This window comes from Glycine soja, chromosome 18 (genome assembly GCF_004193775.1).
Source record: "Glycine soja cultivar W05 chromosome 18, ASM419377v2, whole genome shotgun sequence".
NCBI classification, from domain to species: domain Eukaryota; kingdom Viridiplantae; phylum Streptophyta; class Magnoliopsida; order Fabales; family Fabaceae; genus Glycine; species Glycine soja.
The window spans coordinates 1,898,243-1,918,461 of record NC_041019.1 but is presented as its reverse complement, the minus strand read 5'-3'; the positions used below and the strand labels follow the sequence as shown (position 1 = coordinate 1,918,461).

At 33.6% G+C, this 20,219-nt stretch overlaps 4 protein-coding genes across 4 annotated transcripts; 1 reads left to right on the top strand and 3 right to left on the bottom strand.

The window, feature by feature from the left end:
• Window positions 1-1,119: 1,119 nt before the first annotated feature.
• LOC114396679 (sorting and assembly machinery component 50 homolog) lies at window positions 1,120-5,979 on the bottom strand. The gene is made up of 4 exons (XM_028358773.1): window positions 5,369-5,979; window positions 3,699-4,184; window positions 2,075-2,587; window positions 1,120-1,557 (listed from the first exon to the last, which is right to left on the bottom strand). Exons 1-4 carry the CDS (start codon window positions 5,876-5,878, stop codon window positions 1,474-1,476), a joined length of 1,593 nt encoding a protein of 530 aa, XP_028214574.1. The 5' UTR covers window positions 5,879-5,979; the 3' UTR covers window positions 1,120-1,473.
• Window positions 5,980-6,937: 958 nt separating this feature from the next.
• LOC114395417 (probable inactive serine/threonine-protein kinase bub1) lies at window positions 6,938-9,610 on the top strand. Its single transcript, XM_028357194.1, has 5 exons — window positions 6,938-7,168; window positions 7,266-7,410; window positions 7,578-7,735; window positions 8,215-8,299; window positions 8,409-9,610. Exons 1-5 carry the CDS (start codon window positions 7,083-7,085, stop codon window positions 9,501-9,503), a joined length of 1,569 nt encoding a protein of 522 aa, XP_028212995.1. The 5' UTR covers window positions 6,938-7,082; the 3' UTR covers window positions 9,504-9,610.
• A 54-nt stretch (window positions 9,611-9,664) lies between these two features.
• On the bottom strand, window positions 9,665-10,443 carry LOC114395418 (non-classical arabinogalactan protein 30-like). Its single transcript, XM_028357195.1, has one exon. It carries the CDS (start codon window positions 10,372-10,374, stop codon window positions 9,850-9,852), a length of 525 nt encoding a protein of 174 aa, XP_028212996.1. The 5' UTR covers window positions 10,375-10,443; the 3' UTR covers window positions 9,665-9,849.
• A 2,593-nt stretch (window positions 10,444-13,036) lies between these two features.
• LOC114396436 (probable inactive receptor-like protein kinase At3g56050) lies at window positions 13,037-17,330 on the bottom strand. The gene is made up of 9 exons (XM_028358413.1): window positions 16,933-17,330; window positions 16,698-16,836; window positions 16,323-16,394; window positions 16,062-16,205; window positions 15,841-15,978; window positions 15,316-15,725; window positions 14,865-15,055; window positions 14,642-14,774; window positions 13,037-13,927 (listed from the first exon to the last, which is right to left on the bottom strand). The coding sequence occupies exons 1-9, from the start codon at window positions 17,045-17,047 to the stop codon at window positions 13,335-13,337; spliced, it is 1,935 nt and encodes a 644-aa protein (XP_028214214.1). The 5' UTR covers window positions 17,048-17,330; the 3' UTR covers window positions 13,037-13,334.
• Window positions 17,331-20,219: the final 2,889 nt, after the last annotated feature.

Here is a 20,219-nt window from a genome sequence, read left to right as displayed (position 1 = left end):
GTTTTTTTGTATTTTCATCTTTTTTATTTTCATCATCTCGACTAAACACACTCTAAGTATTAATGCCATCTTTGAGTACTACAATTTACTTGATCACATATATTTTGATGTATGTCTCAACCTTTGTTCAACTAGTCTCTAACATCTCTTCTTTGAATTCTCCTAAATTTTCCCTAACAATAACATTTATATAAGGTAAAATTTATGTGAATCTCACATAAAATCCAGTGATAATGAAAAATATTAAGGTATAAAGTATGCTTCTTATTAACATTTTTTTTAAGTACAATTGTGTCAAGGCATGTCAACAATAAATAAAAATAGGTTTAATTATTCATTTAGTTTTTATAAAATTTTCAAACTTATCATTTTTAGATCTTGTAGTTAATAAGTGGATTTTTTAGTTCGTAACGTTTATATTTTAATTTCTTAGTTAAATAATTTTAACGACAAAGACTTTTTGAAAATTAAAATATAAATTTTAAGAATTAAAAAATCCACTTATACATAAATTTAAAAATTATAAGAACTAGATAAATAATTAAGCCATAAAAATAAATAACATACTATCTCTTTACTGAAATATAAGTATAAGTAATTAATTTTACACTAAAAGAAACATTAATATTATCACTCAAGTCATACATTATATATAATGCTTCGATTAATGTGATAAATAGATTGCTAATTCAGGAATTCTTTTGATTTTTCTTAATTTTAGAGAACTAAATGACAAAATCTAACACTTTCAAGGATAAATAGATCATCTCAATAAGAAAATGACACAATAGATGATTTAACCTTTTTCTTAATATAGGGACTGATCCAATGTCTTCCTTTTCCGGGCTTTTGCGTGCTTCAGGAGGTATTAATAATTAGACATTTTTCACTTTTGGAATTAGGTTATGAATTAAGATCTCCTGAGCCAGCTCGGATTAGGAATGACTTCGGCTTAAGTTACATGAATTAAATTGTTAGCACAAATAGTATTGGCAGAAAATCAAAATTTAACCCGTGTATACCTTCAGGAACCACCCATCAAATATACAAGTACACAAGCACAAAGTCAATTTGCTGTTTTACCATTTGGAAGACAATAGGCATAAATATCCACAAGAATGATCTGAACGAATGTTAGCGATTTATTCAATTTAAGTTGAACAAACAAAGTTTGAGAATTCTCAGTGCCAATCGAGGCCTTCTAAAGTAGCAATACACGAGCGAATAATTTGGAATTTCATACACCATCGTCATGCAATGAGCATCGGCTTATATGTCTCGAGGGGTAATGTCTTTTCCAAAAACTGATCCTATAAATCCTCAACACTGGAACAGTGCCCTTTCCCGATTTCAGTCTGGCTTTTAAACGAGAAGGAAAAGAAGAGTACTAGCCATCCATTGACAGGCAGCAAAAATGTTTAATGCTACAGAATAAATGAAAAAGAAAAAGAATCTCAGCTGTGGACTCAATCACTAAGAAGGAGCCGAGAAGCTGAACCTAAATCCAGTTTTCCCACGATCATGCTCATTCTGCTTGAGTATGTAATAGAAATTACCCTGAAACAATTAGAAGTGTGTCAATGAAGAAATCATAAAGTCTTGATAAATAACAATTAAATACCAAATTAGAAGGGAGGTCAAGTAAGTGCCACATCAGAAAAGAGATTGGATAATTTTGTCAAACATTGCCAACCTTACAACCACAACTGGTTGTTTCTCTAAATTATATTATTATCAGTACATAGTTGAAAGAGTAAAATAAATAAATAAATTATATTCAGGTGATTTGCAACAATATCAAAACTTGGATCAAATATTGTTGCAGATAATTTATAAGATTAAGTGCTAAGTTCAGACCCAAAATTAAGGAAAATAAAAAGAAAAATTACACAACTAGCCCAAAGTCCAAATTTAAGAAATAAGACTACCTATCCCAATTCCCAAAGTCTTCTACGTATCCCTCCATCATTAACATTTCACTTCAATTATTCCCCCACCCCCCAAAAAAAAATTGGTTCCTTTGATCCCCTGCTCAATTAATATAAACTATAAAGAAACTGAAACATAAACTAACCTCTAGGCGAAAAAGTCTAGTGGGAACAACAAATCCACATCCCACAGATGTTCGAAAGGATTCTAAGAACTTCCGAGGTGAAAAGTGCTTATATTCATTCTGAGTTAATTTAGCAGTATTCCCAGCACCAGCAAAAACATGACCATGAATTCCATGATCTCTCAACCACCTAATTGGAAGATCAAAAGACAGGTCTGCAAATGCAGTAACAGCTAGATCTCCTCCAATGAAGTCCCATCTAGAGGAATCATCACTGTCATCAATAATTCCATCTCTACTTCGTCTTCGTGGTTCAGTAGGACCTAATCCCCTAGTTTTAAATCCCCACAATGTTATTGGTCCTCCAAGGGTGCAAACTGGAGAGAAATCACCACCCAAATAAAACCTTTCAGGAAGCGGAGATGGCTTGTTCATGAAGCCATGCCCCCATGGAAAAACAGCACCGGCAGAAATCCCAAGGTTAAGTGCCGTATTATAAAACCCAAAGGGGATGGCACAGCGAACATCAAATTCCTGCATTGAAAGAGTCAAACAAGTTAGTCAAGAAAACAAAATATATAAAAAATGAGCAAAGAAAATACAACATATATTTAGACAGATGAGGGTTATTACCACAACTCGTTATACATGTGTTACTGAACATGCCTTGAAGTCATCATTCCCAACATTTTTTTAAAGAATACATGGATAATTTTCCATTCCCCAATATATATTATTTACCACAGTCCAAAGCATTTTCAGGCAGGTGGTAACAAAATTGCACTATATATACAATAAAGTTAGAAAAATATGATTTCTTAATACACACGATATATAATATAACACCTATGAAAGAAGCAAAAACCATAAGCAACCAATCATGCACTAGTGCCATGATTTTTCAAATAGTGAGAATAACGAAATAGGCTGTTTTTCAACAAGTATGAGCATCCTACTCAGGCAAAGCAAGCAAGGGCATTCTTTCACTTGGTGGAGAGGCCACACTCTGGTTAAACAAGCTCCTCATACATTGTCTACAACCGGCAAAATTAAAACTAAATGATGTCAACATGTATAGGAAAAGAAGAATATTGTTACAGACACCAGGTTCAGAATTTTTAAAATGCCCAAGAAGATGTACTCTGCCCATACCCAAAAGAATCGGATGTTTTAACCCTAGATTCCAAATCCTTAATTTCAATCTAATTCATTTGGAAGGTGGAAAGGATAAAGAATCAGAAATTATTTTCTGTTGTTCCAAAAAATACATAGATTGGTACAAATATATAGACTCTAATGAGACTGTCCCAAATAGGGAGTTACAAGGAAATAAATTTGGGAATAAAAATCTATACACAATCAAATCCTCCAAATTAAAGTAACCACAATAATTAATTAATTACAAATATATAGTTATAACGATAAATTCATTTAAAATTTCTGGTCTGCATCAATTTGGAAAGTAGAGCATACTAAAATCATTTCAAAAATTACTACATTGCTATTCATCACTCAGGGGGATAAGTTGTTGTTGTAATTACTACAGTGCTATCTATCACTTAACAGAGATTATAATGTTTATTCATGACATATACAATTGCATTTCGGCAAATTAATTAAAGGACAAGAAAATGATGTATTGCACCTGGCGCAGAAATCGCAAGCTCCGATGATCTGGTGTAAGGCCACCAAAGTGAGTGGTAGAAAGAAAAGCATATCCATTTGTAGGCCTAATTGGTGAGTTTCTCCTGTCAATTTTAAATGTATACTTCAAGGATGATAGTAAACCATGCCCAAGTTGCCTCCTTATAGACCTGGATGACATTTGTGATGGATCAGTCAAGGTACGCCATCCAAGAGTGTAGACTAAGTCATGGTGCCTTGTTGAGATTAAGCCAAGAGACAAGCCTAGCAACTGCTCTTTATATGAAGAAAACTCTTGCCAATCTTGAGAAAGCATGGATAGTCGTGCTACAAAGGGGGTTGACAATCCTTTCAGTCGAGGGGCATACACTCCTACACTTACCTCTGTTGTTTGGTTGGCACCATAGGCCAACGAGGCATCCCATAGATCACCATAACCTAATAAGTTTTTGTACTTAAGACCACCTTCAGCAGACCAAGAACTAGTCTGAAAGAGCATTGCAACATTTCCAACATGAAAAAAAAGGTAGCGGATTAAGACCAATAAATACTCAGATAATCAATATACAGCTTCCAATAAAACAAGGATGAAACAGAAATTTTCTACTCCACTACAAGGAAAAAAAAAATTTAGCTGAAAATTCATAGTCATGATCAAACCTTTATATTTTATCAATAGGCAACAAATCATATCTATGCAACCTCATAAAGTTTTAAAAATCCCAACAAATTAACATTATATAATGGCACATACATTATATCCTGATTGTCTTATTACCACGAGAAGTCATTAGAAATAGAGATAATCATTCTAAAGGACCAAAAGCCACAAAAACTCCACTCATAGAAAGAAAAATCAAATTGGAGCTCCAAGAATTTGGAGTATCTTCCCAATTTCCACATTAAGTATACTCTTTCAAATACTTACCTTATCTCCGACCAAATAGTCAAAATAGTAAAACAAGAAACATGCAAACTAACTCCTGCTCATCCCTATGCATAATATCAATAGCCAAGAAGTAAAGCAATGGCACATAGTTGTTTGTTTTGCTCTAATTCTATAAAATCTTTCATATTATTAAGGGGGAAATAAGTCTGCTTCCCTTAAACCCTTGACTCTATAATCTTGGCACAAGCAGTTCAATATATGTCTAATGTCTCGACTGAGAATAGTCAAAGATCATACTAGAAGATTACATTAACCTCAACGGCAGGAAGAATATGTTTTCTCAACAATTTAACCAAACCAAGACTTTATGGTAGAAACAGCTAACGATCAGGAAATGACATTTTTACGGCAACTGCAAAATAATAAAGCTAAACTAATTCCATTCAAAGTATGGCCATATAGGACCAACCCCTGGTCTCTGATAACAAGCCACAGTGCTATTCCCGTTCCTTCAAAATGCAGTCATGTCATAGTCACTTAAATTATGGTCATTGTCCTAACTCCTGATTACAGATTTGCTGTTTGCACTATAGTACAAACAAGGCTACAAGCATCTGCAATGAAAAACTACAACCTCAAACCTAAGTGAAAAAGCATTCTCATATTAACTAAAAATTCTTTACAACGCCTTAAATAACACTAACATCTCTCGGTCCCTCACTTGGAATGAATTCAATCTAGTGCAATCTCAACATAACACACACTAGAGAGCAAAATTGTACCGCGGGTTTGGTGTAAACGCCGAAATCGCCGGAGATTCTGTTGGCGGACTCGACGACGTCGACGACGACATTGGCGGTGTGAGGCAGCTCCGGCGGACCGGCCTGGAGCGTGAGCTCGGCGGTGTCGAAAATCTCGAGGCCGCGGAGCCTGGCGAGGGCGATTTCGGAGGCGCGAATGAGCTCCTGCACGTTGGTGGCCTCCTCGAGGAGCTTGAGCTCCGCCTCGATCACCCACTCCTTCGTCTTCGTGTTGCCGCGAATCAGCACGTCGTGGACTCGGATTGGGACCAGCTCCGACGCCAATCGCCGGGACAGGGTTTCCAGCTTCGAACGCTGCTCGCGCAGCCGCGACAATGGGGATTGCTCCTGCGAAACGACGTCGTCGTCGTCCTCCTCCTCCTCCTCCTCTTCTTCGTCTTCGTCTTCTGGCTCTTCGATGTCGTCGTCTTCTTCTTCGGCATTGTTAGGGTTTTGTGGAGAGAAGGGAAGTTGTTCGTCTGAGTTTTCCATTGATCGGATTCGGAAGCAGTTTCCTTGGTGGGCTGAAGAGGAAGGAAGTGTGAGTAGAAGCAACGCACCAGGTTTTTGCTTTTCTTTTCAATAACCAGACTTATTTCTCTCATGTTGAAAAATGAAAATTTTAATATGTAAAAATTTATATTTTACATTGGTATTATTTTGATATAAAAATTTATAAGATAAATATATGTAATTACATAAAAAAATATAAAAATTATAGTATTTTTAAAAATAACATTAGATTTCCAATATAAATAGTGTCACTAAATTTTCTTGTACATTAATAATTATTTGAAGTTAAATTCATTCTGTACGAAATAAAATTGGATAGAATATCGGTGATTATCAAATGTACTAGAATTGAATAGTTCAAATGTAATTTGATTATGCTGTTTTTTTGTTAAAGTAATTTGATTATGTTTAGGGTTTAACTGAAAATTAGGATATTGCCTTTTAGGTTAGTAATTAGTATCCTGATAAGGTTTAGTGCTTGAAACTAAAAACAAAAGATTCATTGTTTATACTAGTTTCATGAATTATTCAATTCTACTACATTTGATGACCTACATCAACATTCTAAACTATCCAATTTTCTTTCAACTTCAAGTAATTATAAATGTAAAAAAAAATCCAGTATCACTATTTATATTATAACGAGAGCTTGAATTCCATCCAATAATCTTAACAAGAGTAAAATTTATTGTTCATTATATTATTTTTATTAAAAACTAGGGGAAAAAGCATCCCGTGTGTTTTTAAATTTTTTGAAAAATAAAAATAATAAAATAGAAATAATATCGGATAGTTTTTAGTATGTGAGTGAGATATGGGTTGGTTGAAGAGACTAATTATAGGGATGTTTTTTTTTTGTAAAGGTGATTTTAGAAACAAAATGGAAAAAAAAAAAGTGTGGACCAAATTATGTATATTTTTTTTAGTTATTTCATTTCATCATGCAGAATCATAACAAAAAAAATCATCATGCAGAAATCAGGCTATTCGGAATGTTTTCTGTGGTAGTTGGACTTGGGCCCAACCATTTTGGAAATAAAGTGGGCCAGCCCATTACCCAACCCAAAAAAAAGTGAAATAAAATTGAATCTCGATATAACGAGCATCTCGTAGCCGCGCCCAGACTAAAATTCAAATCAGGACCACCGCGACGACAACCGTTTCCGCCACCGCAGATTCCGAAATGGCGAACGTGGATGAACTTTTATCTTCCTTAATCTCAGACGTCCATGCCTACACCGGCAAAGACCCTCTTCTTCCATGGCTTCGGTACCCTTCAATTCCCACTCTCTCTCTCTCTCTCTCCATTCCTCTGTTTTCCACTTCACTTTTCGGTTTCCTCACTCATTCCCAACTTTACTTGCAGCGCGATCCGAAAGGTGAAGGACACTCTTCCTCCCAAAACCCTAAAGGAAAAGTTACCCGCGTTCCTGCAGAAATGCGCACACACCTTCGAGCTCGATCGGCGTTACAGAAACGACATGCGCTATCTTCGGGTTTGGCTCCACCTGGTAACCTAAACACCCTTTCCCCTCTCTTTTAGTGATTTGCGGGAATGGGTTCGGGAAATGAAGCCTAAAGATTTTTTTTTATATCATTATTATTGGATTATTGGATTTAGCGAATTTTACAATGGGGTAATGAGATGGTTAGTGATTTTTTCCCCTCTGATTGGTAGATGGATTTTGTGGATGATCCAAAAACACTTTTGAGAACGATGGAGACTAATCACATTGGGACAAAACGTTGTGAATTCTACCAAGCGTATGCTCTTTACTACGAGAAGAGCAAGAAGAGCGATGAGGCAGAGAAAATGTACCATCTGGGAGTGAAGAAGTAAGTCGTATTCTGTAACCGTCAGCATCTTGTTTTGATTGTTGTGTTGAGTACATGAGTGATGATGGAACTTAGCAATGAACTTTGTACGAACAAAGTTAACATGGTTGTCGATAGTTGCACAGTGTCATGACAGGCATCCCTCTTTTATTCTAATCTTTCCTTCATAGATATGATATGACTAAGATACAACGCTAACTATGTTTAACCATTTAGCTTAAACACTCTCACCTTTGACTGGATCAGGTGTCCCATTCAGTTTTTTGCAGTGTTTGATGCTTCTGTGAAATTGGGACAGAAAATTCAGATGAAGTTGCTGTTAGATTATGCTTGAAACTTGATGCATGCATCATTTTCGATGAATTTTACTTTCTCATTCAATTTAGCTTAGCAAAACCTGGTACTCCAATTTGTATGAGATGCTTCTCTATCCCAGAAATTTCCAAAGTCATTTTTTACCTTGTCTTTTTTCTGAACAGCCTTGCAGAGCCTCTAGATAAATTGCAGAAATCATATGAACAATTTCTTCAACGGATGGAGCGAAAAAATAATAAGAGAATCCAGGTAATGACTTGCTTTTTCTCTTCATGTGCTCACATCTGTGTTATTTTAGGCATCTCGTTGTTGTTGTTAGTGGTATTCAGTTAGCTAATTTAGAAGGAATCTCCTGCAGCATCAGGAAGCAAAAGCTTCCAGGAGGCCTCTGTCTTTAAAGAGCTTCCCTTCTCTTGACAACAAAACTGAGGGAAGCAAAAGCAATGGAGTAGACTGTGTTGAGGGTGTGCAAAAGGGACCCCGAATTGATAATTATGCAGCTAAAGGTGTGGCTGATGATAAAAACATAAAGACTAAGAAGGATGAGCGCAAGAGATTTTGTGGTGATGATACAGTTGTAGTCAAGTTTGTTGACACTGCCATGGTTGGAAAGTCTGAAGCAGAAGATGCATGCCATCATGGATTAGTGGATCCTACAATAAATATGAAGGAGGCCATGAATGCCATTAACAACATGTTCCGGGAGCCATTGGAGACTGTTCCATTAGGCAAGAAATCACATAAAAACCATTCAAAAGAAGATCGTAGTACAAAGAACGAGTTTGAGGTTTTGGTTGATGAAAACTTGGACAATGGAATCAAACCATCCGGTTCCTTGTCACTTCGGAACAGGACTGAAGCTAGCCAACCTCACCAAGAACCGCTCCAGATATACATTGATGATGAAGAGACTTCTGAGACCAGTGATGTGAATTTGTTTGAAGGTGGTTGTACTTCATCGGCTTCACAACCAAATGGCTTTGTTTTTCTACGCTCCAAGGATATTCCTTCTAAAAAATCTAGTGATATGGATGCTGATAGCGATCGTAATTCAAAGTTCAGAGAGGATACAGTCGTTTGCAGATTTGTTGGTTCCGCCATTTTGGATGAACCAGAGGTGGAAAATGTTTGCCACCACGGTTTAGTAGACCCCACCATCAACTTGAAAGAAGCTATGGATGACATAAATAACATGTTTGGGAAGCCAATAGATTTTGTTAGGAGAAGAACCACCACCAAGCAGGAGAAGGCCCACCAGAGCATTAGGGGAAATGACATTGGTGGGTTTTCAATCCTTGCTGATGATGAGCTCCAGGAACAAGAAGTTCCACCTCCACCACCACCAAAATTGCTAGGAAAGTCCAAGGAATCTGATTTGTTTGAGCCAACTATCCTCACAAAGGAAGCCATAGATGATATAAACAAGATGTTTAACATGCCTCTGGATTTTTAGGAATAAGGTGATTGCTGAGTGCCTATTCTGATTTCTGATATGTAAGCAGAATTTGATTTTATGTGAGGTATTCGAATGAAAGGTTTCGGTTGTCCTTTTTCTACTGACTTTTCTGACTATTCGAATGAAAACCATTTCTCTTTTTAAGGAATAAAATGAGATTAAATAACCACAATAACATTGCAATTTAGCTTAATACAGAAAAAGACCAAAATGGAATACACCAAAAAGAATAACAAAAGGAAACATCTTCAGATTGAATACTATGTAGACACAAACAATAGGCAACAATAAAATCATGATCAAATAAATCTCAATGCATGGTCAAAGGTAATTGCTTGAGACATTAGAGGTGAGTCTGTGAGCATTCAGAAGGACGGAAAGCTAAGGGTCCAGCAGCATATATGACAGCCTCATACTTGCTTCCATGCAATTTCTTGTTCTCATAACGAAGTGGAGCCCCATTCAGACCATAATTGACATTGGAGAGGAGGCTGCAACTTTCAAGAGGAGACCAAACAGGCTTCACGTAGCAAGAGTGGAGGGGGTGGTCAAGTATATAATGCTGCATTTTGAACCCTTCAAGTGGTGCATAAAGGTAACCATTCTTGTCTGTCTCAAAGACCTTATAGTAGCTCACATGACCATTGTGGCTTTTGCAGGTAACACTCACTTTGGCTGAAGGAATGGGCTTGGCTCCAATCAAAGACCACGTTCCAAAGTGGTCACAGCTCTGACAGTAGACCGTGGCTTCCACCACCACCTCTATTTTCTTGTCTGTTGTTTTTGGAACATCTGCACTGGCTTCTGTGTAAGAGAAGGCCACCAGAAGTAGCAGTAGAGAAAGGATACTGAAGTGCATACCAGCCATTTTTCCTTGAGGGGTATACTAAGGGACTTGGAAGAGTTCAGAGATAAAGGCTTGCCAATTAGAGACATTCGCTTGATTGATATATATAGCTGATAGCTCATTGGTAATGGGGGGGACTTGACTTGGGCTTAATTGACAATGAAGCACATCAACGTGCCATCCATTATGCTGCCAATAAATCTCATACTTTATATCTATACGTGAAGGCCACCTTTTGCCATGTACATTTTCATGTTATATGTAGGTGCCTATGTGTAGAACATTATATAAATGTTATATGTAGGTTCATTATATCAATAACTGTGTGTGACACGGGACCTTTGTTTAGTTATGAAATAAGACTGACCTATAGGTTTTTTATTTCCAATTCTATCAGTAAGTTTCATTAAAACAAATATTATAAGTTAATATTGATTAAAATTAGTATTATAAATTATACTTTACAAGTTTAAATGTTGAAATAGAATTTTATATAAAAAAAATGAAAAAAAAGGTACTATTTCCAGTCATCTATATAAAAAAAATGGTTTGTTTAATTAATTAGGGCGGATGATACTACCAACATAAATCCCCTTTTCACGCCCCTAGTCATGTTTGGATCTATAGTATGTGTTATCTAAATTGTAGTTTATGCACAACTACTAATACCATCGTCCAATTCGTAAAATAAATAAATCATGCAAGCAAAATGATGGAACAAAAAATATATTGTTTTTTATGTATATATATATATCGTTTGTCTTTTCAAATTAATGTCTAACGAACCAAATATTTGTCGAGTTTAACTACTTAAATATTTAAAAAAGTAGAAACAGTAAAATCAATTTATTATGGATGGACAAGGATCAATGAGAACCAAATTGAAAGAAAAACTGGATTTGAACTATAAAAAAATATTTTGTAAATAAAATGGATATCGTAAAATTTAAAATCTTTTTATCTACTTCCTAAATTATGAATATTCTATCAATTGCAATAATTGTCATTAGCTTACAGACGATGGCGCAATCATAATTATTTGCATGCTATCTGCATTGTTTTATCAAATTATTCATTTTATATCATTTTTAATCCTTAAAAGAAAAAATGAAATACATAAATAAAAATTGAGAATAATTTTTTAATGATATTATAATAATTTGATCCATTAAAATATCAAATGAATTTTTGTTTGAATTATTTTATTGCAACATTAATTTTTACTTGATTAAATTTTCAATTTAGTCCTCTAAAATTATGCGTTATTGCATAACTATTCTAAAAAAAAAATCTATATAAAAACTATTCTAAAAATTTGGTCACCAAATTAGTCTCTCAGATCTTTTTGCCACCACTTTGGTCATCCAAAAATATGCTCACTAAATTAATCTCTCAAAGATTTAATTTGTCACAAAATTTGTCTGTCAAAGATTCTTTTTATCATCACTTTAGTCCTCTATTTTAAACTGTGGAGGAACTAGTTTAGTAGTACTAAATTAAATCCTTCAAGGACAAAAACAGTGAGAGAAGCCTTGGTTGAATACTACGATGATGTTTTAAATTGAGAGTGCTACGATATGATTAAAAAATTTGGAAGTAGTGACGCGCATAACTTTAGAAAACTAAATTGAAGATTTGTTCTCTATATCTTTGTTAAATACTAAAAGACAAATACAATAAACATATTAAAGAACGTAGTTGTCATAAATAAAAAATTTAGATTGAGCCACGTTATAAATTCACTACTGGATTAATCATAATTAAAGTTCAAAACTCATTAAGGACTAAATAAGAAGATTTCAAAATACACAAATGCCAATTAATAAATAAATGAAAAGTTCAAAATTTGTTGTACCTGTACACTCTTTTCCTTAATTGAAGTTAGTAATGATATAGACACCCCCAATTTTTTACATTCTAAAATGCATACGGTTTCTTTAGTCGTTGATTTTTCCAGCATGATGATGAGCAATGCAAAGGTTAAGGTCAAGAACCTTGTTATCTTCAATTGGCAACTGTCCTATAGCAAAAGCAATCGTCGTTTACAACAAGTGCCACCAAGTCATATTCACCCAGTCAGCCATGCAGATGCAGCTGCCCTTGGAATTTTCTGCCGCCCGTTATTTTATTTGGCAGGCTACAGCTTGGAAGTTTGTGCTTTATAGGTGTCATTTGCTAACAAACTTTATTCATACTTCATCATAGAAAATTAGCAAGGCCCCCATAAGACTTTGACCTTGTCCATGTATATTATTAAAACATCAAATATCACACCCCCAACCTTAACCTGGCCTCTTATTTATCACATGTAACTTTCAACAAAGTGCAAATGAAGGCCTAGCAGTTTTTATCAACACACATGGGTATGACTATGATTACTGAGAACTTTTTTTTGTTGTTGTTAATGAACTGAGAGTATCCTTCTTTAGCCAAGAATCAGGGACTAATCTCTCAAAATTCCAAGATCCATTTAAGAAGTTGAATTCTCCTAACATATATTTCTTCATGTACATGATTATGAGAAATGAACCCTTGATCATCACAAGCTTAAAAGACAAAGTTATCTGTCAATCATACCACACAGTGATTCAACTATTTGTTACTCAGAACAACTTATGTTGTTTATGAAAATAGTAAAAGTTGGAAGTGGGGAGAGAAATGCATAGTGGTGGTAACTGGTAAGAAACATAATTAAAAATATTTTTAATTCACCAAATAAACTCACTGAGCAAATGAAATTAACTGATGTGAAACTTTTTTTTGTTAGTATAATTTCATAAACCATAACCAAACGAAGCACCGCAGGAAAAGAAAAGAAAAAATCGCATTCTTTTATCTCCCTTATGTACATGTGATTTGCCTCTCTTCCATAATTAACACAAGATGTATTAATCTACAGGTGAATACATTTTTGTGCCTTCACCGATGGAAAAAGGATGAGGAAGGTAAGAACTCCATACTTACAACCTGATTTACCGATTTCAGCTTGCATTTACAGAAGCAATCTCAAGCTCTGCCCACCAAAGTGGAGAAAGCTTTGGAACAGCTGCATCAGGTGTTATTTTTGTTATCTCTCTTAATCTCACACAAACTTCTTTCATTGTTGGTCTTTGCTTTTGATCAGGATGGACACAAGATTTAATCAAAGCATCGACTTGTTCTAGTTGTTCTTCTTGGAAGGATGCTAGAGTCGGATCCACCATTTCTTTGAGGGGCTGATCCCCTTGTAAATAGTGTGAAGCCCAGTCATCAAGTGAGCCATCATTGTCCACTGAATAAGGGAGTCTGCCAGTTACCATTTCAAATAATATAACACCAAAGCTGTAAATGTTACTTGCTGGTGTCATGTCAGTGTTTTTTCTAGCAGGAGATTTTATCACAGCTGAAGCTATTTCATTTAAGAAACTCAAATCAGAGATTTTGGCAGCATAATCATCAGTGAGTTGGACAGCTGAAGAATTCAGGTTGCTAAGGACCAAAGGAGGCTCCAACTGGTGCATATGTTGTAGGCAGTAAGCCATGCCCATGGCAATTCTAAGTCTTGTTCCCCAATCCAAGTGCTCAGATTCTTTTACTGGAATTCACAACAAGATCGAATACATCAGCCAGTTTCCAACTTCAACACAAAGAATGCCAAAAAAAAAAGCCCTTAAAAGCAACTATTGCTTTGAAAGAGAAAAGGAAACATGGGAAGTAGATACCAGAGGGGGGAAAAGCATATAAATTCAAAAATATTGTACGCTTAATTTCTCACATAAATATAATTCAAAACCTAATTGCAGAGCTACTAATCTAGCAAGCTATCATTAGTTACTTTGCACCATCCTAGAAAGCAGGAGGTCGGGGATGCAATGAGCATTATAAAACTAGTTAGTTGACATCTGCAGTTTTTTGGGCTCTCCTAAATATACTTAAGTTCTAAACTGTACTGACAAGTTATAGCAAAAACGCTAAATAGGTTGAATGGTTGAAAGACCAAAGGATCTTTACGTTATAATATGTACAATGAGTCAGAGAAAATGCCTTACTGGGTGGCCAAATGATAAGAAGTGATGTTATAGCAAAACTGAGAGCAAATTAGTCCTAACTAACTACAGGGTAATATTAGAGTAATAGCACAAGCTCCAATGAACTGAATGTATAGAGTATCAATAGATGGAAAACTTGATGATCAGCAAGTATGTAAAATCAACAAATTAAAAGTTGATGACCATAAATAGGGATACAGAATACTCAATCATTGATTTATTTCCAATGTAATAATAGCACCGAAATGGTAGGTACTCACTGTGTAAATGCTCAAAGAGTGTTCCATTCGGGGCATACTCAAAAACCACCATTCTGGTGAAAGGCTCATCTTCTTCACAATGTCCAAGAAGATTTACAAAATTCTTGTGGTTCACTTTTGATAATGTATCTATCTGAAACCATAATTGCTTAAAATGTTAGTTACAATAGCAGCCTAGTTGAAAATCTAAAAAAGAAATTGTTTATGTTTTAGTTGGCAGTACCTTGTTCCTAAATTGGGCTTCTAAAGTCTTTGACCAATCTTTGGATGATGTCGCTGCAACAGATGCCACAGCTATTTCAACACCACTAGATAAAGTCCCTTTGTACACTGTACCAATGGATGAAGTACCAATTACATTACTAAAATCTTCACATGCTGCTTCAAGCTCTGATCTCTTTAGCTTTGGCACACCTGAAAATGTAAAATTCTGTCATACATGTACGGAGGCAGAAATCTTATATGCAATACATAAGTAACATAGCTCAGTCAAGGGAGTGCAATGCTGCAATCATTCAAGCCAGATCAATTAGATGACCAACTTAACAAGGACCTAATGCAAATAAGTTTTTTTTTTTTTTCACATTTCAAGAATCCTGAAGCAGTGGTTATGTAGTTAACTACTGTTTTCAGTCATTGCTCCACTTAACTACTTTTAAATTGCTAAGATTTACCTGTTACAAATGCGTTCTGAAGCTGTCCGCTTAATCCTGTGGCCCAAGGTTTTACAGTAGCTACCTTGTTTGTTTTACAGAGATATAGGCCAATGATTGAAATGAGAAGAAATACAGCACCACCCATAGCTCCAGCCAAAATAACAACTACATGGTTCTTTGATGAGCTACTTTTATATAGCGGTGCAGATCGTGGTCCAGGCAGGGGAGAAGGAGAAGCAGAATTATTTCGGTCAACAGGAGCAGGCTTCTGAACCACTGGTGGCGTTGCTGGGGCAGGTGGGGGAGCTGAAGGAAATGGAGCAGGACTAACAGGAAAAACACGATTAAAAGGACTTCCACCTTCGTGAGTACGAGTTTGCAGTAGCCTCTGAACACCATTTTTATTTTGGCCAACATGCCTTGATTGCCTTCACAGAAAGAATGATAGAAGAGTTAAGATTATGAAGCAGAAATACATGAAAGACTCTCATGGCTCATAACTACAAACTAGAGATGACCCCTTTTGGAAGCTTAATGACATACTGTTTGATGGATCTTCTACAAGCTGGCACTTTTTCTGCACGGATTAGTTGGTTTTCATCTACTTGATATTCAGAAAGCTTCTTCAATTCATTAATTTCAGGAGAGAAACCACAAAGATGATCATTGTTGTCCAGCAAACTGCAATATGAAGAAACTGAGTACACAGTAGGAAAATAAGTTTGAAAAATGAAATTTGAACTGTTCAAAGAGTATTATCCTACAGGATTGTTAACGAAATATTATTCCCAAGATCTCTAGGTAGCGGTCCACTGAAGTTGTTGTAGCCCAAATCCAAAACCTCCAATTCATTCAAGTGTGCAATTCCTTCAGGGATGATTCCATAAAAAGAATTGTTTCGCAAAATTCTGCAACAAAGTCATCACAATACTATTAGACATTTGAAAATTGGAAACTGAAATTATTAAGGAAGTAGCTGCAAATCTGCAATAAATAACACAAATTGGTAACAAGCAATTACTTACATGGATTTTATGTGAACAAGGTTTGCAAGCTCAGGTACCAGATTTCCTTCAAGACAAAGGTCTTTCAAATTCCTGCCAAACAAAATACATCCTCATGATCAGCATGATGCTAATACTATCTAACCAACAATATGAACAATAGTAATTTGATTTAACAGTCTCAAAATATCATGGATCAAACAGTTTTGCTAATAACAAGAAGAAATAAAACACAAATTTTAAACTTGGATCTCTCGTACGATGACCCTAATGAAAAAAAGAAAAGAAAAGAAGAAAAAACATTCATTTTTTTGTTCTGCCTCTGGCCATAAATTAAATTGAACAGAAATCTACATATATTCAGTTTCTGAAAAACATCACAAAATCAGAACTTACAAGACCACTACTCTTCCATCAGAACACTCAACTCCAAACCAATTACAGGGGTTAACTGCTACTTCATCATTAACCCAATTGGACAAAGCATCAAAAGGGTCGTTTACTATTCCATGCTTGAACTTCAAAAGAGCTTTACCTGCACATAGAACTCCCTTCTCAGCTTTAATTCCCCTCAGATACACACAATTAACCTCACGAGAATACAAAATTCCACAAACCAAAATTCCAATACCTTCTTCATTCAAAGAGCAGCACAAACTAAAGTTCTGAAACAATAAACACAACGCCAGAAGGAAGAGAACTCCCCCAGGATCCCTGAAGCAGCTAGATTTCCAGTTTTTGCTCATTCTTGTTGCCTGAAAACGTCAACTCGGGCAAAAAAGCACGACCCAGATTGAGTTTTTCTTCAAAGAAACGAATTTGAAAGGATTTGAATCCAAAAGAATCAGCCTTCGAAAGTATCGAAAGATGGGAAATTGCTAAAACATTGTCAAATAGGCCAAAGGGATGAATCTCCAAACCATGTTCTTAGACCAAGAAAACCAGTTTGGACCCATACAAATTACTACAATACAAAAATATTTGAAAACGCGTTCCCTCACAATAGAATTTTTATTTAAAAATATTTTCAATCTAAACGTAACTTCCACACACATCTTCCAAAAAAAAGAAAATCAATGTTACCAACTCGGACACGTCAGTTGCCGTGTAATAAAATTGTAACTCTAAAAAAAAATATTTATAGAATCTAGGAGTTTTTTCATTGTAAAATGTTTTACAATGTAAAGTAATGAGATATTGTAATACGTATAATATTTAAAATAATTATTGTAAAAATTAATTATATATATATATATAAATTTTTCATATAGTGAAAAAAGGATTTATATTATGGGTGCCTAATCTATAATAAAAATTAGTTTAACTTTTTTTACGATAAGCTTATGAGAAATCATAATAACTATCATTTTTAAAATGATTATTATAATAATTAAGCAAATTACCATATATATTATTGTACCATATATATATATAAAAATTTTTATCGAATGATAATATAACTTTTATTATTTATTTTATTCAATAATAAAACTAATGTAAAAAGTTTTACAATATTGGCTAATGAGAAATCATAGTAAGTATATTTTTTAAAATAAATATTATATTATAAAAGATAATCAACTTATCATATATATATATATATATATATTAACACTTAATTAAATGAATGATGGTGTAAAAAGTTTTATATTGTTAATGTATAAACTATAATTTATTCGATTTGATAATAAATGTTATATTAAAATTGTATAAAAAAATATATATTTCTAACATTTTTCTATTCCTGTAAATCAAGTTGTGGGTGTAGATCTGTTTAATATTAAACTCATTATATTAACGATATTAAATAGTTTAATAAATTAATTTTATTTATTTACATACTCCATTTTCAATTATAGTTCTCATTTAACTAGCATTCCTTAAAAATTAATTAATCACGTTAAATTTATCAATTATTTATACTATTATTCTAAAATTATTATTTTTTTATTTTTCTATTTATTTAATTATTTCACATTAATATTTAGAGAAAAAAATAATTAAGTAAGAATATAAAAATAATAATTAATATACCTAGAAGTTAGAAAAAAAATCTTATAAAAAACAACAAACAATTTTTTTAAAAAATCTTATAATTAAGATCGAAGAAAATAATTTTTAAACATGATCGTCCACACAATAGTTAAAGAAACCAAATAAAAAAAATCCCTACAACATTAAAGATTGCACAAGATGGAACGGGTCCAAGCTCCGAGCTGCCTCCAACTGTAGTTTTTAACGGTGCTGACTTATGAGTTGTAAATTACATGCCCATCATGCAAATAGATTGGCTGTCCTTTTATGAGAATTATTAGATGGAGAGTAATAAGTACAAGACTTTTTTATTTTTAAATAATTGGAAGAAATAAAAGTATACTTTTTAGAATACTATGATTAAGAAAACACGTGTGTTTAATTATTTTAGACGAGAATTTGAATTTTCTCTTCTTTTTAAAATAATTAGAAAGAGTATTAAATTGTGATTATGACTAAAATTGTATTTTAAATCAAGATTACGCCTTAAAGATGTGAAGATTGTTAATTCCATATTTTAAAAAAATTGTTAATTCATATTGGAAAAAAATGTTATGATATTTTAGAGATGATTTGTCATTTTTCTAAAACACATACACTACAAAAATGACATATAGTATATACTAACACGCAAATATTATTCATTAGATTTATTTTGATGGATCCAACAAAAAACACTTTTCTCCAAATTGGCATGGAATGTGATAAAAATTATCTATCTTTTTCATTTTTTAATTTCTTAAATAATTAAATATTTTTAAAAAATACTGATAAATATTTTAGGTTAAGAAATAATAGAGTAAAAATTATTTTATAATTGGTCTGAAAATACTTAACATACTATAGGAAGAATTTTTATTTTTTTTAGTATTCCTAGTTTTTTAGCTATGCATCTGTTGGTTGATGCCGCTTATCTTTCCCACGTGATTATAATTTATTTATACTATATTTTTCATTTATCCAAACAAATTGACAATATTTTCTTTACTTTTTTTACTCATTTATACTTAACAATGAATTTTTTCTAATAAATTTTTATTTTATTTATATCAATATTTTTATCTTCTCTATTTACTCTTAATTCAAATCAAGCTTAAAATTGGGAGATAAGTTTTTCCCCATTATGTTTTATGGAAATAATAAAAGAAAGAATAGTATATCGTTGTTGTGCCTTTAGGGTCAATGTTTTCGTATAAAATGATGATGATGAAATAGCGAATTTTGGAGCCTATCATGCACCCATGACGAGACTAAATGATGATATATAATATATCAAGTCTCTCTCAAGACTTGGTAAAAGACTTCATGGTCGATTCGAATAGAGCTTGCCAAGAAGTAGCACTTCTAATAAGTTATAATGTATTTGTCTTGTAATAATATGTCGTGATTCCAAAAGGAAAACAAAAATCAAATTGTTTCACTGTTTGAAGTTTTTGCATGAGTGAGATTTGCCCACTATTTGGCATGTGACTAATGTGTGTCTATATATATATATATATATATATATTGGTTAATGGATTGCTTCGCTGTTATTTTACAACTATTTCATTATGTCCAATAATAATATAATAAAAATATCTGAAAATTAATTAAAATAAAATATATCTTATTGAGTTAATAACAAATTAATTAAAGAATTGAAAAAATATTTAAGGAGTTGAATTCCTTATCATAATATAAATCATTGATCGATATTCGGTATTATATCTTACATAAATTTTCATGATATGCACACAGATGTGGACTTGCAGGCACTAGTTTGAAGAATCGATGCATACGAATACGATGGATAGGTTCTATAGTAAAAATTAGAGAAGAATGATGGTAGTATAATTTGTTAATATGAACTACCATGTACGTACGTAGCTGTTGGCCTTTTGCTCG